The following is a 24437-nucleotide window of genomic DNA, read 5'->3' as shown; positions in this document are numbered from 1 at the left end:
CTTGTTCCAATAAGGTAGAAGGAAATGCTGTTGATTGGCATATAAATGGACGAATTCTTTTTAAAGATGAATTTGTCAATATCTATTAAATTTTTAATTATACATTTCTTTTGATCTTGCATATGATAATATATCAAGGAGCTAATAGGACAAATTTGCAAACATAAATATATGGGGATATTTTAAAGCATTGTTTATAATGGCAGAAAATTGGAAACAATCTAAATGTCTTTCAGTATGAGATTGGTTCAGTAAATTCTGACACATTTCCTACAATGATGTGCAGCCGTCAGAAGAGATTAGGTTGATCTTGATTAACTGACATCGAAAGATGATGAAAAAGGTCACAGAAGAGTGTGTATAGTACACACAGATCCCATTTATGTGAAAGAAAAAAAAATATGCTTATTTAAAAAAAATTTTTTTGTACATTATTTTTTCATTTATTTTTATTAGTTGGGGGCTAATTACTTTGAAAAATATATATATGTTTAATATAGACATTTAAAAATATGAAATAATAAAAGTAACTTTTTAAGAAATAATCATGTACAGTCAGAAAAATATTTTTCTATATATAAATATATATGCAGGGGCTTCCCTGGTGGTCCAGTGGCTAGCACTCTGCACTCCCAATGCAGGGGGCCCAGATTTGATCCTTGATCAGGGAACAAGATCCCACATGAAGCAATTAAGACCAAGCACAGCCAAATAAGTAAATATTAAAGACACACAAAGGAACTTTAAAAAATATATATGTGTATATATATGCAAAATATGTATAATAACTATATTGTAAAATTTGTAATATAATAATATTATATATATATCTTCATTTTAGGGGAAGAAAAAATGGTACTATATGCTATGTATTCTATTTTTTTGTAAATATTTGTGGGAGTGTTGCTCTGTACCAGGTTATTTCTCAAAGCAGTTTACTCTTATCAAACACATTTAATCCTCCCAGCAACCTATGATACAGATAGCATATTCCCTATTTCACAGATGAACAACAGAAAGGTTAAGTGACTTGCCCAAGGTCTCACAGCTAGTGAATAACATAGTTAGGACTTGAACCAAGGTAGTCTGGCTCCAGAACCCATACTTTTGGCCACTCTACTATACTATGAGGTAGGCATTACGATCAATGGAGATTCAGAGAGGTGAATTTACTTGTCCAAGGTCCCACAGCTTGTGAAGGATGGAGCTGGTACCCAAGCCTGGATGTGTGGGTCACAAACCAGACTCCAGGGTGCCTCCCAGATCTGAGATCTTCGTGTCCGCCTCTAAGGAGAAAGGGGAGGATAGAGAAATCTGCTCCTGTCAATGGGCTGGCAGGGGCTTTTCCAGTCCCTGTGTGCCCCCTACAGGTGGTAAATCAAACAGCAGGGTCCAGGGTCCAGCCGAAACAGGAAGGATGAGCTCAGGGCCTGAGGGGGTGGACACATGGCTGAGCCCCTTCTCACCCCTTCCAGTTTTCCGTGGACATTGACTCTGACCTGGTGGAGGAGCTACCAGCTGAGATCGAGCTGTGGCTGGTGCTTGTGGCTGTGAGTGCCGGGTTGCTGCTGCTGGGGCTGATCATCCTCTTGCTGTGGAAGGTTAGAACACCCAGCCCGCCACTGGGACTCCCACTCTGGGACCCCCTGCCAGCAGACCCTCACCAACTCTCCCTTCATCTCATTCCTCACGTCCATCTCACCCAACCATCACCCAAGTCCTCCCCACTTTCTCTCCAGCTCCCAGTCCTGGGTTAATGGGGGGACTTGCAAGCTGGAAAGGGGAACCAGGAGCTCTGGCTCCTGCCACATCACCAAGCTGGGACTGGGAACCAGGCATCCAGGCTCCCCAGCCCTAAGCCCCAGTTCACGAGTGCTGCTGGCAAGGACCCCCCAGCTCCCCCTGATGGCCCCTCCCCACCTCCTCCCCTCCGCAGTGCGGCTTCTTCAAGCGAGCCCGCACTCGCGCCCTGTATGAAGCTAAGAGGCAGAAGGCGGAGATGAAGAGCCAGCCGTCAGAGACGGAGAGGCTGACGGAAGACTACTGAGGGGGGCAGCCCCCACCCCCGGCCCACCTGGGTAACGCGGCCTCCGGGCCCCCTTCCCCAAGCCCCCAGCTGGCTGGGGCCTCTGACTCTCTCTATCTGCTCCTCTTCCCTTATGGGCCCTGTCTGCACTTCACTCTGTCCCCAGCACCACCCCCAAAGAGCAGGTTAATCTGTCGGTCTCCCCTCCATATCCTGGGAGAGCTCGTGGCGTCTGCTCTCACCAGCCTCCCCACTGAGTCCCTCAAGGACTTGGGACCTCAAGAGGCAGCCATAAACCCTCCCTGTGCCCCTTATGCTTTCTGGGGATTGGAAAGGGTCAAGGCTAGGCCCCATGTTTGTAGGCCACAAGACAGAATTCAGAGTGATTCCATACCCCCATCCCCACCTCCACAGAAGGAGGGAACTAGTAGAGCCCTTACTCCTGAGATCCACCACTTTTCCTCTTGGGAGTCTCTTGGGCTGACAAACTGACCCCTCCTGACTTTGTGGTCACTGTAGATCACCACCTCTCCTAGCCATTCCATCTGCAGTCTAGGTGACTGCCCCTCTGACTCCATCTGCCTCTCCCTCTCCTCTCTGCCTTCCTCAGCTCCTCCTTCCTCTGGGGTCTGGGGTGGGGAACCTTGTCCTCTTCATCTCAAGGCAGGGAGATGGCATTGTGTTTGGGTAGGGGTCCTGGCTTTGAGGACCTCCTGGTGAAGAAGGAAGGGACTGGGCACATCTTCCCGCTGGTTGTAAATGCTTTCTTCTGAAGGCCTCCCTCTTCTCCCCTTCCTCCAGTGTGACTTCTTTAAGCGGACCCACTATTACCGGATCATGCCCAAGTATCACGCAGTGAGGATCCGGGAGGAGGAGCGCTACCCACCTCCAGGGAGCACCCTGCCCACCAAGAAGCACTGGGTGACCAGCTGGCAGACTCGGGGCCAATACTACTGATATCCTCCCTGATTGCACCCTGCTCCCCCAGTGTCCCCTTCTTCTATTTATCATAAGTTATGCCCCAACAGACCACAGGGGCCGCTGCCTTTGGCTGGCACCAGCAGGCTCGGGCACACACACCTTTCAAGTGCATGCACGTGCTATGTGGCCGTGGCCTTCTCCCTGAAGGAAGGCTGGGGCTGTGGCCCGTACATTGCTGAGCACTGCGGCCCTGTGCCCTGGACACATATGAGCACATGTGGGTCCCACTGCTTGTAGACTGTGCTTGTGCACCCCGAATGGTGCATGGCCATGCATGTCCCAGCCTCTACGAGTGCCAAAACCAAGCCAAAGGCCTTCTTCCAGAGCCAGGAGGAAGAGGCCCCCAGTGGGTGACCCTTCCTCTGTTCACACTGGACCCATCATGAGCCACAGGCACTGGATTGACCCTGACCTCGAGATGAAAACTACTGACAAGGAGCAGACCACCAGAGCCCCAGTGCAGCTCCTAGCACCCATGGCAAAGAGTGGGGACCCTGCCTGAGGTCGTCCAAGGAGGTGTTCACAGGATCTGGCATGCTCAGACCAAGAGCAGAATGAACTAGAAAGAAGGTCCCCAGGGTGGCTTTCTTTCATGAATTGCTGAGAAAACCTCTGAACTCAGCCATGGCCATCCCGCGCGCTAGTAGGAAACGCAGCCGGAGGAAACAGAGGTGGACAGGCTGCTAGGCAGCCGGGACATGCTGTGCTGGGACCGCTCTGGAGCATGATGGAATCCTCAGTAGAGTGGGGACCGGTCTTGGGCCAAGGAGATGATGGACGGGTACAGAGCAGATACCACTTCTCACCCACATTACCATCCTGGCCTTGAAGGCCTGGAGGGATCTCCACGCGACCACAGAGGGAGCAACACTTGAATGTAGAACAGGGAGGAAGCCCCATCATGCCCCATCAGCCAGACTCCACTCTGCCCTCTCTGACCGTGGGTTGGAGACCTAGAAGTGGAGCTCTTGGCTATCCTTGGCTTTTGGAGCCAGTTCAGCTTTGCCTTCTCACCTGTGGCCCATTCTAGAAGTTGAGCTGTTTCCAGAAAACCTGTCCTGACCCCGGCCTGTTGGCGGGTCCCCTCCTCAGCCCCTCCCCCCTTCCATGGTACTGTAGCAGGGGAGCCCCCTCCCCCTCCTTGTGCCTTCTTTGTGTACAGGCTTCTCACGGCAACCAGTAAACAGCCCCCTGTTTGTACACACTGCATCTGCCTCCATCTACCCCCACGTCTTAGCAACACCATTCAGGCTGATGGATCATGATACCTAGCTTATCCCCCAGTGGACAGAGCCGGGTGCAGGGCTCTGAGAGGTTGGGAGGGTGAAGTTCTATGGCCGAGATAACTGCTCCTGTTCTCAGGGGTGCCCCAGACTTAAGGGATGGTCACCGTCACATAACTGAGATTCAGAACATCAGATGAGGAAAAGCCCTGAGTAGACTGTATGGAATCCAAGACAGCTTCTTGGTGGACACTGTGTCAGCCTGGGGAAGGAGCAGGAGTAGAGATGGTGGCGTGTAGGGTCTGGAAGAGGCAGGAAGCTACTCTGCTGTAGAAGCAGGCAGTCCTGGGTAATGATAGAGTGACGCTGTGTGCACAGGTAGAGAGCTGAGAGCCCTCATCTGGTGGCTACATTCAGATAAGAATCTGTGTTACTGCCTCAGTTTCCCCACAACCAGCCTTAGATACCATGATGGGTAGATCAGATGGTGAACCAGTGACCCAAGGGTGGAAACACTGAAAAGTCCTAGTATCCATTCCCTAGCTCTGGGAGGGAGAACCGGGAGCCCTAGCCTGCTGCAGCTCTTCCAGACACACTTCTGTCCTGAGTTCACAGGCGCAGGGTTGGGTCAAGCTCTCTGCTGCCTCCTCTGTGCTAAGGCTGCAGACTGTGCTTGTGCACCCTGAATGGTGCGTGGACATGCGCGTCCCAGCCTCTGCTAGTGCCAAAACCAAGCCTCACAGACCTGGGGGATGGACCAAGGCTGCTTACCCTGTGACTTCTCTGTCCTAAATTGTGTCACAAGTCCTTCTGTTAATTGTTCTCAAGGACCTTTGACAAGAAGTATTAGTTGCTTAGTCATGTCCAACTCTTTGTGACCCCATGGACTGTAGCCTGCCAGGCTCCCCTGTCCATGGGATTTCCCAGGCAAGAATACTGGAGTGGGATGCCATGTCCTTCTCCAGGGGATCTTCCTGACCCAGGAATTGAACCTGAGTCTCCTGCATTGCAGGCAGACTCTACCGTCTGAATCACCAGGGAAGTCCTTTTGACAAGGCTGGAAATTACTACTCAGAAAAGCCTAGAGGCAGATCTTCAATTCAGCTTCAGCTGCCTCAGACGGCCCCCCTGTGGCAGCTGTCTGCCCTCTACCCTCTCTAGGAGAGCCTGCTGCCTCATTTTCTGTGCTGGGATTTGTCATTGACAGTGAGATGTCTAGTTCCTCCAGGAAAACCCCAGCCCCTACCCAGAACTTCCAGGACCAGTAACCAGAGACCTGAGTTTGTTCTCCAAATCTGGGTTATTCACTAGGTCAGAAAAAACACACATGTAGGTGGTCAAAGCCCAGCTCAAGTTGATCAGAGTTCAGTGCAGCTCAGTCCAGTCCTTTGCCACCACTGAAGAATGAAGTGGGATCTATATATCTCTCTGACCAGTGCACGGGCCCAGCCTCCCATCTCCTGTGAGCACTTGTTTGGATGAAAACATACCATCTGTCTCACACACACTTGCAAAAGTAAGTAGACATTTTCAGGACTGTTGTAGCTATACTTTCATGAAAGAAACATACTGGCAGAGATCCAGCAATGCCCACTTTATAGAAAAAAACCCTGTATTATGCCAAGCTTATTGAGTTCCTTGGAGCTGCAGTACCTCCAAACACTTTAAAAGAAGTATCTTGGCTCTTGTATCAGTTAAAATAAAACAAAACAAACCATCAGATTATTCTCCCTCTCCTGAGCACAGGGCTGGATTGCACTTCCTAGGTCCTCCTGGTTGGATGATGCCATTCTGGCCAATGAGTTGTCACCCGGAGGGAAAGGGATCAGTTCTGGGCTGAGACAGTTAATTGCTGGGTGAGACTCTCCCAGTTCTGCTGCTTCCGGCTCTGATGCTGTGGATGCCTGTGTTGAAATAAAGCTTCTGTCAGTCTGAGTCCCTGAGAACTCCCTACCAACCCAAGTTGTACATACAGTGGAAAATTTGGGGATTTGTGAGTTTTGTTACTTCTCATCACCTAACCTAACTTGATTGATACACCACTCCACGCCACTCCCATTACCACTCTGCAGGAGAAGTTTGATCCAACTCAGAACCCCCATTAGGAAGTCCAGCTCTAAAGAGAAGATCATGGGAAATCTCTGTCTTTTACACATAGCCTCAGAGGTTACAGCCTTTTCCTTGTTACTTTAATTTTGACAGTAGTAGTAATAGTTGCTATTTATTATTTACTGTGTGCCAGGCACAGGGCTCAGCTTTTTACATATAGGATTTAATATTCTCTTCTGGGCAACTTGAAGACTGCATTCACCAATATCGTCAATGATCTAGTTGCTAGCTGGATGGATTTTGGTGGTCTTTGATATCTCTGTGGCATGTCTTCCCAGTGACTCCAACTTCTTGTTTCACCTTCTTTTCCCTTCAATGTCCTGTATCTGGTACTGGAGACAGAGCAGTGAATAAGACCAACACAGGCCTGCCCTCACAGAGCTTAAAGCCTAGCTGGGGAGACAGATGAGTCAGCAGATGATTACCATGCTGTGTGTTAAGAGCTAAAATAGTGCTAGATCAGGAGGCCTGAGGAACCTTTGGAGGGAGCCCATAACCCAGCCTGGCCAATGAGTTGTCAGCCGGAGGGAAGAGGACCAGTTCTGGGCTGAGACAGTTAATTACTGGGTGAGATTCCCAGTTCTGCTTCTCCTGGCTCTGATGCTGTGGAAGCCTGTGTTGAGATAAAGCTTCTGTCAGTCTGAGTCCCTGAGAACTCCCTACCAACCCAAGTTGAACATATAGTGGAAATGTTGGGGATTTGTGTGTTTTGTTACCTGTACTCCATTCAGCTAGCATTTAGGTCATTGATGATTTTGGTGAGTGCAGAAGAATGGGTAGGTGACAGAAGAAAGAATGATCCATGGGTAGGAGACATCATTTGCAACAGTGGGGAGATTGAAGTCTGGTTCAAGGCACTAGATAAGTATGGGTGGGACTTGAGCAGGGGAGTGTGGAAGAGATGAGGCCAGAGAGTTAAACCAAACCAGATCATGTGAGAACTGGAAAGGCTCCAGTAAGAAGTGAAGGCCAAGGCTGAGAGCAAGGGAAGTAACACCTTCAGATTTGCAGTGGAAAATGGTACCTGAACCTGTTTCCTCAACTGTAAAATGGTGGTAACAGTAGCACGGTAGAGCTGTCTAGAGAATTCAATGAGATGATGCATGCAAAGAGTGCCTGGCGTATGGGATAGTATTCATTCAGCTAAGAGTCCCTTCCATTGTGAAGACTTGCACATAGCTCTGCATTGGTTATAATTGCAGTCTGTTGTAACTATTTAGTTATTTACTTACGCAGCTCTCTCAAACTGAGAAATGAAATAATCAAGGCAAAAGACCATGTCCCAATCCTGTCTGTGTTTCCCGTTCCCAGCATATAAGCCTGGCAACTATTTGGCACTTGATGAGTGTGGGCCAAAGACTGAAGCGAAAAACACCTCAAGTGGGTGGGATGCGGGGACGGGGACGGGACATATCCGGCCAAGAGGACGAGCTATGTTCCCACGAAAAAGGTTGCTTTCTCAGGTCAAATGAGTAGAGAATAATAAAATAAAGGTGGTTTTAAAAGTTCATTGTAGCCGCCGCTAGGCGTTAGTGAGGGGGTTGACTCGGAGTTTTTTAACTGGAAAAGCAAAATGCTGCCTTGTCCTGAGCTGCTTGGATCTTTGTGGAAGTAGGTGTGTTACACGTCTATATTAGGGATTAGCATGGGGTCGCATCCCAATCCATCCACAGTCCGAGTCACTGTCTTCCAGACTGGGAACCCACCAGACGCCCTGAGGGAGAGCAGGTGGGTGGAGATCAGGACAGGTGGATCGGGCCCTTGTGGGCGGAAAAGGATGCGTTGAAAGCTCCCGAACAACCTTGGGGCAGGCAAGTGAAGGAGATTCGGGGAGGGATCGGGGAAACGGAGTGTACGAGGAAAGGGAATAACGGGCCTTTGGGGAGGGAGGGGTTAATCCGGGCTAGGCCGGGAGGAGGAACGCGCGTGGTGACGCCGGGGAGGCGGGCTCTCAGCGCGGGCTCTCGGCGCTGCCTCTCGAAAACAACAGGCCGCTCCAGGCAAACACTGGGTTAAGGGGGCGGGCCCAGGGGGTAGCCACGTGCCGGGGCGAGAGGCTATTGGCTCTCCTGGAGTTGTTTGTGAGACGCCATTAGCGACGTCGGGGCGCTGCAACAAGCCAATTGGCCGGGACTCGGAGCCTAGCTGGGGTAGAGGTGGGGAGGAGGCGGCCGCCGCGGCGCCGGGCCGGGCTGGGCTGAGCCGAGCACCAGCGCTGCTCGCGCAGGGTCCAGAGCCCGAGCCCGAGAAGTTGTCGCCACCGCCATGCGCTGGGTCCGCGCGCTGCTGAAGAATGCGTCCCTGGCAGGGGCACCCAAATACATCGAGCACTTCAGCAAGTTCTCCCCATCCCCGCTGTCCATGAAGCAGTTTCTGGACTTCGGTACGAGTGAGCGGGAGGCGGCTGGCCGCGGGGGGTCTGCGAGGGGCGGGAGTGGGGGTGAAGGAGTCCTGGTCAAGAAGGGTTAACTCGGAGGCTAAGGGAGGCCGAGTGACAGGGAAGGTTTGCTTGCAGGAGTTCAGACAGGAAAGAGTTAACGGGGAGGCCGGGGCCGGTTGTGCTTGAAAGGGTTAAGGGCACCCCGGCTGAAGACTGGGCTGTTAGGGGGAAGTGGGGGCCACTGAGAAGGGGGAGGTCCACGGTGTCTTCCTGGGTTTTGTGAGGAGTCTTGGAGAGGAGGAGAGGCAGTGCCATTGGAGCAGGAGGTTGTATCCAGGCACTAAAGGGTTACTGGGGATTGTCCTGGCGATTCCAAGAGTAAAGGTCAGAGAGGCAATGGAGGGTGTTGTGGGAGCGACTAGGGGGCATTGCCCGCCCTAGGGGTCTGTTAGTGGGAGGGACTCTTTCAGATGAGTCAACAGGAGAGAGGCCCTGACTGGTACACCTCCCTCCAATGAAAGAGCTGGCCCCCAGCTGTCCTGGAAAGCAAGGACACTTGAAGATCAAATCTACTGTGGCCTGGCCATCTGTCCCCAGCTGGGTAGGGGTCCGGGGCACCGTGAAATGGAGCCAGACAGCTTGTACCCATCCTTAGCTGCCCCTGGGTTCCTGGGCCAGGGTCACCTACCACCAGTGTTCTGGGAGTGGCAAGGCTGTGCCAACACGGTGACTGAAACAGGCATTGTGTGGACAGTGTCTGTCCACACGGAATTTCTATGGTGCCAGCTGGGGATTAGAAGGGGTTGCCCAGGTCTCTCAAGAGTTGAGGAGACAGTGCCTGGCTCAGGTTACAGCTGCGTCACTGATGGCAGGGGGCGGGGAGGTGGCAGCCAGGACACAGGGCATCTGTTGCCCGATACTTGTTCACCTGCTTCCCTCCGTATCTGAGCTCCTGCCATGTAGGAAAGCTTCCTGAGCCCACTCCCAGCCTCCAGCAGTTGTTTAGTCCAGACTGGACCCCAGTTAATAGATCTGTCACAGCAGGAAGGCACTCACAGTAGAGTGGTCCACTTGGAGTCCAGTGGGTAAAACAGTTCTTCAGAGGGATAGTGACACGCCCTGGGTGACAGAGTTAAAGGCAGAACCTGGACTTAGAACCCAGGTCTCCTGACTCTAGGCCATGACCTCATTCAGTCCTCTACCTGCTCTTCATCTTCGAGCCAGACCAAGAGTCTGTAAGTATTTGGGCCCCAGTTCCCCAACCCTGTCTACCTCTCAGGTGGGTGGGCATTAATGTAGGGGCAAGTCTACTGTGGACATAAAGACCACCTGGGCCAAGATGATGCCCGGACCCTATGGCTGTAGTGGTCTGAGCATAGCTTCCCTCAGCCAGGGAAGCTCATCTCAAGGTAGGATGGGTTTCCCAGGCTCCTCTGCCCACCTGGCTCAAGCCCCGCAAAGTGAGTGTCTACTAGGAGGGAAAAGAAAGAGAAGAAGTGAGAGAACTTGGGCCAGAGGCAGCACCCAGTGGGCCCAGGGTGGCCCTGTCCCCTGTGGTTGAAGGCAAGCAGGATTCAGCTGGAGGTGGGGAAAGGACACAACCTCCCTGAGGGTTAGGCTGGGTAGTGTGGCGGTCACTGCTTGGGTCAGGAGGGGCCCTTATCCTGTGCCTCCTTGTCGTCTTGTCTCTTCTGAATCCTCAGGAAATGAAGTATTTAGTGACCTGACCCCCTTCCCCACCACTCAGAGGTCTTCTGGCTCCAGTGCTTTGTAACTCTTAGGCTCACCTTTCCCTCTCCCACCAGGGTCCAGCAATGCCTGTGAGAAAACCTCGTTCACTTTCCTCAGGCAGGAGCTGCCTGTGCGCCTGGCCAACATCATGAAGGAGATCAACCTGCTTCCTGACCGGGTACTGAGCACACCCTCGGTGCAGCTGGTACAGAGCTGGTGAGACCCTCGGCTAGATCCCCGTGCCCCCCACTCCATTGTCAGATGCCCGATGCTCCCAGCCTTGCAGGAGGTGGGGCAAGAGGAGAGGCACGGGGACTTTTGAGAAGTAGGGGAGTTCTCACAGTCAAGTGGGAATCGTAGGCCGTAGCAGGGACTCAGATCAAGCTTCCAGCCTCCATGTCTCTGAGACAGCCCTATACCCACCACCCTCCATTCTCTGGAAAAGGAAATCATCATTTTCACACCAAAACCCAAATCAGGCTCATGGCAGCATTTGCCACCGGCCCTGACCCTGAGAATCTAGCACCTGTTGGATAACATCTAGCTGGGGCAACTTTGTGGGAAACAGGAAGAAGTGAATCTTCAAATTGTATGATCCAAACAGATCAGCCTGTTTGGGATGTTGGAAAACACTCAAATAGACACAAGCTTGGCACAGTACCAACCCCAAAGAGCTTTAGACGGGCAAAGACCAAAAGTTTATTGCACACAGCAGCAGTAGCAGAGAGAAATTCTCAGTAAAGTTTACTCAAAAACTTTGTCCAGGGATAAGTATTAAAAACTGAATGACATTAACCAAAGGCCAATCACATGAAGAATAAACAAAAATCTGCTCTGTAACTGGGGGTGTGAGTAGCTAATCGTGGTTAATCTTCAGTGGCATGCATGCAGAAATCTTTTGCCTGTTGTTCTGGCTATGGCAGGTCTGGTACTACTGTGGTTTCCTTTTCGATTCGGGGCATCCACACCTACGTGGAGCTCAGTGCTGTGTTAGGTTAGGGAAACAGCAGCAGCAGCTGCTGCTCAGGAGCCATCCTCTCATGGGGAGAATAAAAGGGGCAAACTTAAGAGCTCCGTAGTGGCCGGAAGTAAGCGACTGAAGAGTTTGTTTTATTTAAATTAATAGCGAAATAATGTTGCTTTGAAATAACATTGGTTTCTTCCCCTCATTGCAGAATGCTCACTTTGACATTTGGAGAACACAGAAAAGTAGATAAAAGAAAATGTCAATTATTTCCCTCCACCCTTTAACCAAACATTCAGGTTTTGTAAGTGCCCTTTATTGATGCCCTTCCAGCTTTTTTTCTGCGCATGAATGTGCTATAAATGACTTATTCTAACTCAATGAGGATAAAGTAAGAAAAGACCAGGCACATGGTCTCTGCACAGTGAATTTCAGTTGAATCAGAACACTGTGGGGAAGTTGAAATGGAGGCAGAGAAGAGGTGACATGTCACTGGGCCTTATAAGTTGCCTAAGTGAACTTTGACCTAGAAAGGAGGGAAGAGCATTCAGACCAAAGGAACTGCTTGTGCAAAGGTGTGGAGGCAGGAGAGAGCCTGGCTAGGGCATCTGAGCACTCACTTTATGGACAGAGCACTGTTACTGCAAGTGATGAAGGTGGGTGGGGGGACAGAGGGCAGAGCCTGATTTTCACGTGGCACAATGAGGTCACCGCTCACTGGGGCCTGTCCCTTAGAGGTCCAGGACCTCTGAGCCAACCGGCATTTCCTGCCATGGGGCAGCGTGGAAGGCATGGGGAGGAGACAGAAGGTGCCATCTGTTCTCTCCAGCTCTCCTCCGGCTCTGTCCAGCTGAGTGACCTGGCTGCCTCTCCAGCTGGTCCTTAACTCCAGGACAGGGCTTCTTGGGCCCCTCCTTGGACACTTGTTTCCTTGAAGAGTCAGGAGATGTGGGGACGGAGGGCAGGGAGGTGCTGATTGCCCGTGATGCCCCCAAGGCCCATAGAGCCCCTTCTTTTTTTAAAAAATATTCATTTATTATGTGGCTGTGTTGGGTCTGAGCTGTGGCATGTGGGATCTTCCTTGTGTCATGGGGGATCTTTCATTGCAGCACGTGGATTCTCTCTCTATTTGCAGTGCAAGGGCTCAGTAGTTGTAGCACACAGGCTGAGTTGCTCTCTGGCATGTGGGATCTTAGTTCCCTGACCAGGGATCGAACCCATGTTCTTTGCATTGCAAGGCAGATTCTTAACCACTGGACCGTCAGGGAAGTCCCAGAGTCCCTTCTTGAAAATCAGTTACTCATGTCTGGGCTTGGCCTGACTTAATTCTTCTCTCAAAGCTAGGAAGTAATGACCAGCAACAGCAGGAGAGAGCGAAGTGAGACAAGAGGGAATGCTTCCCAGTGGATGATTGATTTAGAGGAGAGCACACCAAGGTATTGCTAGAGTGTGCTGACACAATGAAGAGACAGCCTGCTGAGACTGTTTCCAGAGAATGGGCATCAAATGCAGCAAGAGAGATTGTGGTCTGAGGCAAGGAAGAACTTCCTGAGACAGACCTCCCTCTCCATGGGAACCCCCTTGCCAGTTGGATGATGGAGGTGGTGAAGGTAGGCAGTTCCACAAGAGGAAGGGGAAAACCTACCAGAGAGCTTGGCAAGAGGGCTACTAGCCTCAGAGACCGATGAGTGAGCAGTAAAACCTTTCCTTTGGAAATGGACAAGACTTGTGCACATGCTCTCGGTAACAGTGGTGGCAATAGTTAACACGTGGCAACAGCTAGCGGAGTTTCTACTCAGCTGGGGAGAGGGTCTAGGCAGGTGAGCAAGTGGAGAATTCCTGTTTCTAAACAAACCTGATGTATTATTTCAACTGGACTGACTTGAGGTCATGGGATCCTGTTTTGGAGGTGACTGGAAGGTGAAGGAAAGCCCTGAGTGTGGCACCAGCATGCCTGACTTTGAGGCTTGGCTTTTGTGCCTGCTGGATACTTAACGTTTGGCCAACCACATGGCCCCTCTGAGTCTCAGCTTCCTCATCTGTAAAATGGGTGAGATGCCACTGCTGGATGTGGAAGTACATGAACTCTACACACGAGTGATGTCTGTGATCTTCTGGCAGCGTCACCTTCTGGCCAAAGATGATGTGCTGTGGCAGAGGTTCTCTTAAGAGTGTAGTCTTGGTGGTGGACGACAATGACAGAGGCAGACACCCCTGGAAGGCCTGCTGGCCATCAGGAGCTGCTCTGAGCATGTCCTTACTCATTTACCCTTCACAACAACCTTGCAGAGTAGGCCTTTTTATCATCCCTGTCTTGTAGATGAGGAAACTGAGGTTCAGAGACATTAAGAAACTAGCCTGAGCTCATCAGGTAGTAAGTGGTAGAGCCGGGATTCCAACCCAGGCTGTGTGATCTGGGGGCTGTGCTCTCAAAGGAAAGGGAGTGAGCCGTGTTCTGGAGGAATCAGATATTTCTAAGAAAAGCATGTCAGCGGAAAAGTAGATATTCTTTACAGAGATTATTTGATGGCTAGTGTTGCGGGGGCACAGAGGGGTAACCTTTACATCTCACAGGGGAAAGTGACAGGCTGACAAAGGGCATGGAGTTTGGGGATGTATCTGGAAAAATGGAGGGTTGAGTGAGAGTTGCAGAGTAGAATCAAATGACAGTGAGTCACTCCTGTGGCTAGTAGTGCCTTTGCAGGGGTGTAGTATGGGAAGGGGGTGAGAGTGGATACGACGGCACATTCTCATGAACCTCCCTTGCCTCAGCAAGGTGTGTGGACACCAAACCCAGTAGTCTTTGCCCTTGAAAAGAATGACCGCCTCACTGGTTCCGGGCACCCAGGGCCTGCTCTGCGCCAGGCCCGGGGCTGTAGCCAAAACCTGCCATTGAATCCCTCAGCCATCACTTATGTAATCCGAGTGGATCGGCCACCAGCATCGCCTCCTCTGATCTACTCCTGCTGCTGCGAAGCCCACTTCACACACTGGGACCGGAGAGCAGCACTGTCAGCAATGGGGCCCAGGTCAGCCTGGCTCAGGGCTGTGCCCAGCGCCCCTCCACAGGCAGCTTCCAGATACCAGCACGTCTCCACCTCTCCCCTCCTCACAGGGCCTTTTCCTTGTTTACACCCTGGTCCCCAGCGGCTGTGGACACACACCCCCACAGGCATCCAGACTCACACAGGCTCCCCACTCCTCTGCCCACACAAGCCCTGCGTGTGCCTCTTCCCACTCTGCCAGGTATTCATTCCGACATCCCTACACCCAGGCTCACCCACACACACTCACACAGGCATACACATGCTCCCTCCTCTCACCAAATTCTACCCCTCCCACCTGCCAAATCCAGGGCTCTGGATTGGCTGGAAAGTCCCAGAAGGCAGGGTTTGGGGTCTCCACATGACTTGGTAGAGGGGAGGGGAGGACACACCAGATGTCACCCAGGAAGTCCTGGGCGGCCTTGCTTACTGCTGAGGTCACCAGGCCAGGCCTTCCCTAGTGCTTCACGTTGGCTCCACTGCCTGTTCTGCCAGGCCCAGGGCAGGTGACACATCTATCATTGCATCACTGCTCCAGACTGTCCGTGTCTAAGCCCAGATCTTTCTCTGACCCTCCAGGGTGGGCCGTTTTGGAGCCAGCATCACTCCCTCCTTTCAATTTTCAGGACCACGGGTAAGGTCTGGTCTGCCAGACTCTTGAGGGGTTTCAGGCCCAGTCACGGTTCCCCTGGGAGAATTCTCATCATCCTCTCCTCTCCCTTCCGGGAGTACACCCAGGACCACTCCCCTGATGGAATGTCTCCCAGAGGAAGGCGGGCAGAGATTCTAATCCCTGCTTCACAATCCAGGAGACTGAGGCCTGAATGAGGCTGCAGCTCTCCCCAGAGCCCTGCCAGCTGGCGCTCCCACTGCCAGTCCATCCTGGTGCCCTTTGTTTTACTTCATGCCACCCCCCTTGGTGGTTCATTAGGCAGCCACAGGGGGTGGGGCCAGCAGCGAGAGCTCTCATCCTGTCACCAACCCCCAGTCCTGGCCCAGCTGGTCAGAGCCCTGTAGTTCCAACCTGCTCCCTCTCTGTTTTGCCCCCTGGGTCTTGGGAAGGGGTTCCAGGGCACCTACCCCCCAGCTGGTCTCCTTTCTCTCCTGTCTCTGTCTGTTCCTACCATTACATACTTGCAGGTCCTCCTCTCAAATCCCCTCTCCCTCTAAGAATCACATGAGCCTGAAGCTTTCTGTTGGGCATGGGATCCAGGGATCTGGAGTAACACAGGCCTGTGAGAGAGCATTCCAGCTCCGTATGTTGACTTCCTCATCTGTAAAATGGGTCCAGCAGTAGCATACCCTCCACAGGGTCATTGTGGAGGTTTAATTAGGGGAGCATAGAGCAGAGCCCTAGCACAAGGCCAGCACCGGTAGACACTGGTTGCCCTCACCATGGACATTAGCAGCATCACTGTTAGGACCGGTGTAGACAGTAAGCACTTGGCCATGTGGTGTAGACTTGGCATCAGACAGACCTGGGTTTGAATCCCAGTGTGAATGCGTACTATGTGACCTGAAACATATTATCTGCCCTCTCTGAGCTGATTTCCTTATCTGCAAAAGGGGGAAATAGCACATGCTCATGAAGGCTCCTGGGAGAGGAAAGCCCCTGCATAGACTCTGAGCACAGGTGAGCACTGATGGTCACTGGGTAAGCGGCAGCTATTGTTATTCTCCAGGAATTCTGAAGTGAGGGCGTAGGAGGGCCGCTCTGACTGTCTGCTGGGGCTCTGAGGATGGTGAGGGGGTTCCAGGGAGAGCTGATCATCTCTGCTATGAGTGACTCTGCCACCTCCTGCCAGGCGCTGTGCTGGGCCCTGTGTGGGGAGGGCAGGTGGCAGCAGCAGGGCTGGGAAAGCCCCATCTGTTCTCCGTGGCTGTCCAGAGCATGACAGATTCAAACATGGTGTGATTCAGAGCCTGTGCCCAGTGTAACCAAGAGGAGTGTGTCACGTGCCACCTGGGGACTAAGAGGGTGCCCTCAGCTGTTGACAGTGTCTGAACCACTGTTCATAACAAGAGCAAGCATTTAGAGTACTCACTATTTGCTAGGCACTGTGTTGATTATCACACTTCATTCTCACCAAAAAGCAGTGATAGCAGTAGGTACAATACCCTCCCTTTTTCTGATAAGGAAACTCACGCCCAGAGAGGTTCCATGACTTCCCAGAGCCACACAGCTCAAAGTGGAAAAGCCCAGGCTGGGACTTGGCAGATGGCTCTGCCAAGAGCTAGCCTCAAAGCTAGCTCTTTCACCGTCTTCTCTACTGGGTTAAGCAAGAGAGAGGAGAGTGGCAGTAGGTGAAGGGAGCAGGATATTCCAGGCAGAGAGAACCACAGGACCAGGGGGCTGAGCCCTTTTGAGCAGCCAGCACTGTATAGTGGCAGGAGCGCTGGAGGCCTGTCTTCACTTTATCACCTCCCAGCTACGGAACTGCCTCAGGCCTCAATTGAGGAGACTGTGAAATGGGGCTGAATTCTGCTGTTCTTACTGTTAAGGTCAAAGCCCTGCATACATGGGACTTTGGATTATGGTGGGACCTCTTCTAGAGGGACTGTTAGGCCCCCAGGGCCCTCCCTGGTCAGACTCTAGTGACCCCTCTTCCTGCCAGCCCAAGTGTTTCTGCCAGAGAGAGGCTCAACTGTCTGCCTTCCCCAAGAGAGTGAGCTGCTGCGGACTGGGGCATTAGTAGGAAAGCAGTGGCTCCCTGCCTCACAGTGGGGACGGGGGGACAGTGGCTCCAGTTTGGCAGCATCTAGGCAGCTGGGCCCCTTCAGGCTCTCCATGGGCTCCAGCCCCACCCCATGTCAGAGCTGGGCATGCCCAGCCCCCACCAACTCCCCCCCAACCTCGTTTTTCCCACCCACCATTTAAAATCCACTTCCCTAGGAACTGCGAACAGGATGACAGCTCCTGGTGTCCAGAGTCAGCGTGTGAGGTTGTCTCCTTGAACCCCTGCTCTGTGAGAGCGCTGGGCTGGCCCCTGGGATATAGCAGCCACCCTGCAGGCAGACACTCGGTCTGTTTCCATGACGGCGGGGGAGGCTGAGTGCCTTGCTGTCACCGCTGGTCTTGGGCAAGGCCCCCTCCCCAGTCTGGGCCTCAGTCTTCTCACCAGGAGCCCCGTGGGTGGGGTGGCCACCAAGCCCCTTCGAAGACTGCTCTTCTAGGACAGCAAAGCAAAGGCCCTCTGAGAACCAACAAATTAGAGATTTTCTTGCACAGTACGTTTACTGTGTTGTCGGGAGGAGTCACAGATGGAGCAGAGTGAGGAAATTTGTGATGCAGCTTGTCAACCTGTGTAGCCCATTGCATGCTGCCCACTCTGGCTGCCCCCTGGAGTCACAGGGCAAACGTTGGGTCAGCAGAGTCGGGTGGGCAGGGGCCTGGCCCTGAGCTAAGGTGATGCCCCCTCCCCTCCTGCACAGGTATGTCCAGAGTCTCCTGGACATCATGGAGTTCCTGGACAAGGACCCTGAGGACCATCGGACCCTGAGCCAGTGAGTGAGGCCCTGGCTGGGGGCGGGAGGGCAGGTGTGAGCCGCAGCCCCAGGGGCAGAAATGCCCGTAGGATGACGGAAATGTCCCTGTCCTTGGGTGTATCCAGGGTGAGCGGGGAGACAGCGCTCAATCCTGGTGTGTCTGATGTGGGGGGACCCAGGACCCACCCGGTGGAGCTCCCAGACTGCCAGGCAGGCAGTGGGAGGTCTGGGCGGCCTTCAGGAGGAATGGGCTGGGAAGAGTCGAGTGGGTGAAGGCAAGTGTGGAGAGAAGGGCAGAGCAGGGAGAGTCTGAGGGTGTCCCAGAGCCAACATCTGCCCCCCACCCCACAGGTTCACCGATGCCCTGGTCACCATCCGGAACCGCCACAATGACGTGGTGCCCACCATGGCTCAGGGCGTGCTGGAATACAAGGACACCTACGGCGACGACCCCGTCTCCAACCAGAACATCCAGTACTTCTTGGACCGCTTCTACCTCAGCCGCATCTCCATCCGCATGCTCATCAACCAGCACAGTGAGCGGGCGCAGGGCCGTTCAGTGTTCAGAGGTTTACAGGAAGCAAAACTGTGTCACTTCTTTCTGTGGTACTCATAACCATCTCGTTACACTTGGAAACAGGTGGTTTTCTAGAGTTTCTTATTCTAGGAAAATTAACTATGAGTGTTGCGAAATCACAGCCAATCATTAAATACACAAGATGGTAAAAATTATTTTAACGTATAGCAAAAGATAAGAATTAAATATAATGTAGAATGTGTGGGAACGAGACTTCTGAGAAGAAGAATGTTTCAGGCCTGCAAAGGTCCAAAACTGGCCTGATTCGAGGTTGTAGGGTCTGGTCAGAGGAGAGAGGGTAGGAGGGTGGGGAGACGGTGTTAGGGTCAGAAGTGTTAGAAATAGAGGTGGAGTCCTGGAGAGCCAGGGGAAGGAGGGAGGGAGCGCTGAGGGACACGGCCCCGCCAACTGCGCCCACCGTTTCTGCCTGTAGCCCTGCTCTTTGATGGCAGAACCAACCCTGCCCACCCCAAACACATCGGCAGCATCGACCCCAACTGCAACGTCTCTGAGGTGGTGAAGGGTGAGTCATCCTCACTGTGCCTGGCCCACAGAGGAGCCCCAGTGAACCCCCACGTTTACCTGGCCAGAGGGTGACCCATTCCCCAGTGGGTGGGGGCCACATGCCCATGGGTTTAATGTTGGTGACACCCACTGTTGATACCAAGAGAATTGCCTGCTGGGGGGAGGCCACCCATTCCCTGATGACCCCCTGCTTCTTTCAGATGCCTATGACATGGCCAAGCTCCTGTGTGACAAGTATTACATGGCCTCTCCTGACCTGGAGATCCAGGAGATCAATGGTGAGCGAATAAGGCTGTGTGTGTCTAAGGGCTGCAGACATGGGAGAGGGAAGTGAGGTAGGAGTCAGGAAACGAGGGAGATGCAGAGCTATTATTATATTACTATTGCTAATTTATCTAGTAAATATTTATTAAGCAGTAAACACAATAGGCAAGGTCCCTGTTCCCATGGAGCTCACATTCTTGGTGTTGGGGCGGTTGGGGAACAGGGCCTTTAACCAGTGAGTGAATAATAAACAAGCTAATTTCAGGTCATGATATGAGACAGGAAGGAAACAAAATGAGATAACCTGACAGTCATGGGTAGGAGCAGTGTATTAGATGGGATGTCAGTTTGGCTGTCTTCCCGGAATCCAAAAATGCTTAATTTGAGAGACAGGTTTTCCTCTCGCTAGCCCCTGGGATAGAATGGTCAAAGTCAGCTATACCCCCTCACGTCTCAGTTCCAGCCTGGCGAAGTTTTGGGAAAGAGGATGTGGACGGCAGGGCCTGGGAGTTGATCACACCACTTCCCTAAGTCTGCCAGCTGCAGAGGAGGCTGAGAATTTAGTCTCTAGCTGAGCAGTTACATGCTAGTTAAAACTTTGGGGGAAGTAGGCGTCTATTACTAAAAGAAGAAAGGGAATGATGAACACAGAGGATGGCTACAAGGGTCCTACTTTGGATGGAGTAGTTGAGAACCAGAAGGACCAGTGTGGCTGGGTTAGGATATTGAAGGAGTGAACAGCGGGAGAGAGAGGCTGGGCACGCAGGGCCCGTAGGCTACAGACGGGAGCTGGGATTTTGAGAAACCACTGGAGGTTTGAGGCATAGTCATGACAGGATCTGAGAAACATTCTAAAGATATTTAGAGGTTGGAGGAGGCAGGAGAGGACCCAGGAAGACCAGTTAGGACGTCACTGCAGATTTAGGCAAGGGGAAGGGAAGGCAGCAGAGAGGAAAAGAAGGGGGTGAATTGGATAAAGACCTTGGAGGTGGAGGGGTGAGGAGGACCAGAGACCTGGAAGTTACCTCTCCCCTTCCCACCACCACCCTGCTCCTCAGCCACTCTGGCCTGTGCACCAGAAACCTAAGGCGTTCATGCCTTATGCCTGCAAGTCACGCTGCCCATATCCTAGTCTTCCCTTAAGAGCCCATTCAAGTCCAGCTCCTCTGAAAAGCCTCCCCAGACCTCCCAGAGAGGAGGTAGGCCCTGCCTGCCTCAAGTGGACCTCTAAATTGCACTGTTTAAATTACTTGGGGGCAGAAACCAAAGGGCAGAGACAGGCCACTTTACTTCCGGATCCCCAGGGTCAGGCCCAGAGCCCTGCACACAGCTCTGGGTACAGCACCTGATGTGAAAGTGAGTTGTGCATTTCTCTGTCTAGACTTGAATTTCTGAGAGGGTAGGTCTGAATTTTATTCAGCTTTTTGTCTCCACTTGCCCAGCACAGGGCCTCAGATTCCCTCATTCATTGATCCATTGCACATTTACTGAGCTTCTGCTACATACAGAGCTCTGTGCCAGGCACCAGGAAGATATGCAGTCCCTAAAACCAAGAAACTTTCCAGGTTAGGATGATTCTTAGGAAGTAGGATGCTGGTGTCAGGATCACGTGGGTAGCCCCCTCCCATCTCCCCTGGGTGAAAAAGCTCTCCAGGGGATTCTGGTATCAAGGTGAATGCTAGTAGGCTAAGTATAGCATAGATAGATAGATACTATTTGAGTGGATAAATGATGAATAGATGGATAGATAAACAGTGGATGAATGGAAGGATGGATCTGTACTCTGAATGAATGGATAGATGGAAAAGATAGACATTTGAACAAATGAATAGACTGAAAGACATCGGATGGTTGGATGTGTAGATAGAGGAATGAATAGATGTTGAATGGATATGATCGATGAATGGGTGGATACTGGATGGATGGATGGATGGATAGACACTGTATGATGGATGGATATTACATGGAGAGGTAGATGGATGAATGGACACTGAATGAATGGATGGATGAATGAATGAGCAGATGGATGGACAATGGATGGTGGTTGAGTGCTGGGTGTTAGATGCTGGTGAATGAATGCTGAATGGTGACCTCTTGACAATCTCCTGATCTTTGGTCTGGACTTCCCTGGCAGCATCCAACTCCAAACAGCCAATTCACATGGTTTATGTCCCCTCCCACCTCTACCACATGCTTTTTGAACTCTTCAAGGTGAGGAGACTGGGGGATGTTCCTTTGTGAGGGTGGGGGGTGGTTAGGTCTAGGCTGCTCTCACTGTATCTTATCATGTTTTCCACTACAGAATGCCATGCGAGCAACTGTGGAAAGCCACGAATCCAGTCTCACTCTTCCACCTATCAAGGTCATGGTGGCCTTGGGCGAGGAAGATCTTTCCATCAAAGTATGTGACCTTTGACTTTGAGGGCCAGAGAGCAGTGGGATGGAGACTTCCCTCCTGCCAGGAGATGGGCTTAGGGAAGACGCTGGGGGTGAGGAAGACCTGAGAAGATCAGGGATGGGGTGTGGAGAAAACAGATCTAGAGACCCTGACACGTCCTGTCTCCCCCAGATGAGTGACCGAGGTGGGGGTGTTCCCTTGAGGAAGATTGAGCGACTCTTCAGTTACATGTACTCCACAGCTCCCATGCCCCAGCCTGGCACCGGGGGAACCCCACTGGTGAGCTGGCTTCACTCCAGTTCCCCCCGACCTCCTGAAGAATGCGCGTCAGTCTTCTTGTCTCTTATCAAATTGTCACTCGTGCCCATCACTTGCTTCCCTACTTCCCTTGGTACCTCCATGGGAGGCTGTAGGCTGTGTGTGATGTCAGTCCCCTCTTCGGAGTCTGGGCTTCCTTGTTCCTCCTCCCTCTCCCCAGCCTGCACCTCCCTACCTATCTGTGGGTGTCTGTCTGTCCCCTTTCCTCAGTTCTCCCTGTCCTCTCTCTCTCTCCACTAGTAACTACCTCTCTCTTGGCATTATTCAGCTCACCAGCACCTCCGTGTCCATTCCCAGTGGAATAGGCGGGGCTAAGTGTGGGAAATAGAGAGAAAGAGGTGCCCGGTGACCTGTGCAGACCCCTGACTACCAGAGCCAGCCTCCTCTCCTGCCCTGCCCTGCTCCCCACCCCCACCATGCCCTGCATCCTTCCTCCCTCCACTGGACTGATCCCCTCTCCCCACCATCCCCATCTTGTCTCCCAGCTGTCCCTCTCTCCTGTCTCCTCCTCACCCTGGTGCTGGGAGCCCCCTGTACGACCCCAGCTGAGCCATCCTCACTCCGCATATAGGTCCCTGCAGCTCCAGGGAGCCCAGGCCCAGTGTCTCACTGTGCTCCCTTCTCGCCTCCTTGCAGGCTGGCTTTGGGTATGGGCTCCCCATTTCCCGCCTCTATGCCAAGTACTTCCAGGGGGACCTGCAGCTCTTCTCCATGGAGGGCTTTGGGACCGATGCTGTCATCTATCTCAAGGTGAGGGCCCCTGCCTGCAAACCCCACCCAAGGGGCGGGGGTGGGTTGCTGACAGGTCGGGCCTGTTCTTAGGTTTCTTTTCCATCCCTCCAATCTTTTCCTGATTTCAGACTCAGAATCAGAGCAGAGCTATAGTTCCCCAGCCACCAGGCGCTCCTGAGTTGGCAGGCAGTTTCAGGGAGTCTGTGGTGCAGGAGTAAAGACCCTGTTCTGGGAAGCCTTGACATGTGAGGAACCATGGAGAATCCATTCAGCTTGGGGCGACTGAGGCCCAGAGCTGGTGACCTTGTTCAAGGTCACACAGCCTGCCTCCTCCCTCTCCCTCCCTGACCTTTAAAGTGAACAGCCTTTTTAAACGGGCAGGAGCAAGCCACAGAAGGGACGGACGCTTTCATGGGTCTTTCTGGTTTAGTCATCTCAGCCAGTGTGGCGCCTGGCTGGGCTGACGTGGGCCACAGTTAGTGGCCACTGGAGCCCACCGTTGGGAAAGGGTGGTCTGCCAGGGAGTGGGCAAGGTGCAGGAAAGCAGAAGAGGCTGACCCTGATGCCCCTCAGGCCCTGTCCACGGACTCAGTGGAGCGCCTGCCTGTCTACAACAAGTCAGCCTGGCGCCACTACCAGACCATCCAGGAGGCCGGTGATTGGTGTGTGCCCAGCACGGAGCCCAAGAACACGTCCACGTACCGTGTCAGCTAGAAGCTGCCCCACTCACCTACACCCAGGAGAATGGACTGCTGTCTCTGGGTCCGGCCACTGTGGTGACCCTCCCCATTCCCAGCCCCCCCAGGTGCAGGAGGCTCTCCCTGTTGACCAGCTTCTGTCTCTTTGGAAATCACTGCAGTGACCAGTCTGTGGTGGCCCCTAAGTGCCAATCTCTGTCTCCATGGAGACTCCTTGGTGGTCTCCCTGGGTCCAGTCTCTGTGGGCAATGCCTGAGGATTGGAGGATGTCTCCATCCTGATGGGGTGTTCCAGAGATACGTTTCCATGGCAGTCTTCCTCTCTGAGCCCAGAGCTGCCACTTCTCTGCCAGGGACCCTCGGTCCCCCTCACTGCCCACCACCGCCCTGGCCTTCCAAGTGGACGCCCCTGCTTGCCTTACTGTCCTGGCCCATGCCGGTACCCTGGCACTGGTCTGGTGTCAGTGTCGGGAAGGGGCCAGGTGCCTGCCACATCTGGTGTAGTGGGAGGGGATTCTCACCTGGGGCTCACCCCTAAAGCCGAATAATCTGGGAGGACACAGAGGTCAGCCGCCCAGCCTCTCCTCCCTGTCGGTAACCCCAGCAATGTTTCTGCTACTTCCAGAGCCCTTCCCCTGCATGTCCTCATGTGCATACACCTACCCATCGCCCACGGTCCCCCCTGAGCAGACCCCAACTCCCACTGTGCCTGGACATGGTGTGTGCTTGGGGTGGCTTTCTCCCTAGAATGTTGTGTGTATATAGCTAGTTTTATAGCCCCGGATGCCCCTATCCTTCCCCTTAGCACACAGGGGGTTAAAGTTGTGTGCTCCTCCCAGTGGCTATGATGGTGACAGTGACATCTACAGTAAAGAGGAGATGGAATGAGACTGCGGCCCGTCTGCTTTCCTGGGGGAGGGAGATCCTCTTGTACAAATGTATGCAGACTGCAGTCCCTGTGACCAACACGTGACATGCTCCG

At 52.8% G+C, this 24437-nt stretch overlaps 2 protein-coding genes across 4 annotated transcripts in view; both read left to right on the top strand.

The window, feature by feature from the left end:
- ITGA3 (integrin subunit alpha 3) overlaps positions 1–6165 on the top strand; it is a 30056-nt gene extending 23891 nt beyond the window's left edge. For both annotated transcript variants that reach the window (XM_043904221.1, XM_043904222.1), the window contains exons 25-27: positions 1476–1601; positions 1937–2078; positions 2828–6165. In XM_043904221.1, the coding sequence (XP_043760156.1) occupies positions 1476–1601; positions 1937–2047 (237 nt within the window). In that variant the 3' untranslated portion in view covers positions 2048–2078; positions 2828–6165. The remainder of the gene's footprint in view (positions 1–1475; positions 1602–1936; positions 2079–2827) is intronic.
- Positions 6166–8448: 2283 nt separating this feature from the next.
- PDK2 (pyruvate dehydrogenase kinase 2) lies at positions 8449–24345 on the top strand. 2 transcript variants are annotated; one of them, XM_043904229.1, is made up of 12 exons: positions 8935–9103; positions 9897–9954; positions 10525–10666; positions 17891–17962; positions 18296–18480; positions 18955–19044; positions 19247–19324; positions 21445–21521; positions 21613–21711; positions 21880–21987; positions 22663–22776; positions 23332–24345. In XM_043904229.1, exons 2-12 carry the CDS (start codon positions 9900–9902, stop codon positions 23470–23472), a joined length of 1161 nt encoding a protein of 386 aa, XP_043760164.1. In that variant the 5' UTR covers positions 8935–9103; positions 9897–9899; the 3' UTR covers positions 23473–24345. The 2 variants fall into 2 exon arrangements, with proteins under 2 accessions (XP_043760163.1, XP_043760164.1); XM_043904228.1 differs by lacking the exons at positions 8935–9103; positions 9897–9954 and adding an exon at positions 8449–8722.
- Positions 24346–24437: the final 92 nt, after the last annotated feature.

This window comes from Cervus elaphus, chromosome 5 (genome assembly GCF_910594005.1).
Source record: "Cervus elaphus chromosome 5, mCerEla1.1, whole genome shotgun sequence".
Classification (NCBI taxonomy): Eukaryota; Metazoa; Chordata; class Mammalia; order Artiodactyla; family Cervidae; genus Cervus; species Cervus elaphus.
Note: the sequence above shows the minus strand (reverse complement) of the source record. Positions and strands in the feature narration are given on the sequence as shown.

Coding starts and splice junctions, on each gene's coding strand:
- PDK2 (XM_043904228.1), top strand. CDS start 8,605: ATGCGCTGGGTCCGCGCGCTGCTGAAGAATGCGTCCCTGGCAGGGGCA. Junction 10,667..17,890: donor GTGCAGCTGGTACAGAGCTG/GTGAGACCCTCG, acceptor CCTCCTGCACAG/GTATGTCCAGAGTCTCCTGG. Junction 21,988..22,662: donor GCACCGGGGGAACCCCACTG/GTGAGCTGGCTT, acceptor GCCTCCTTGCAG/GCTGGCTTTGGGTATGGGCT.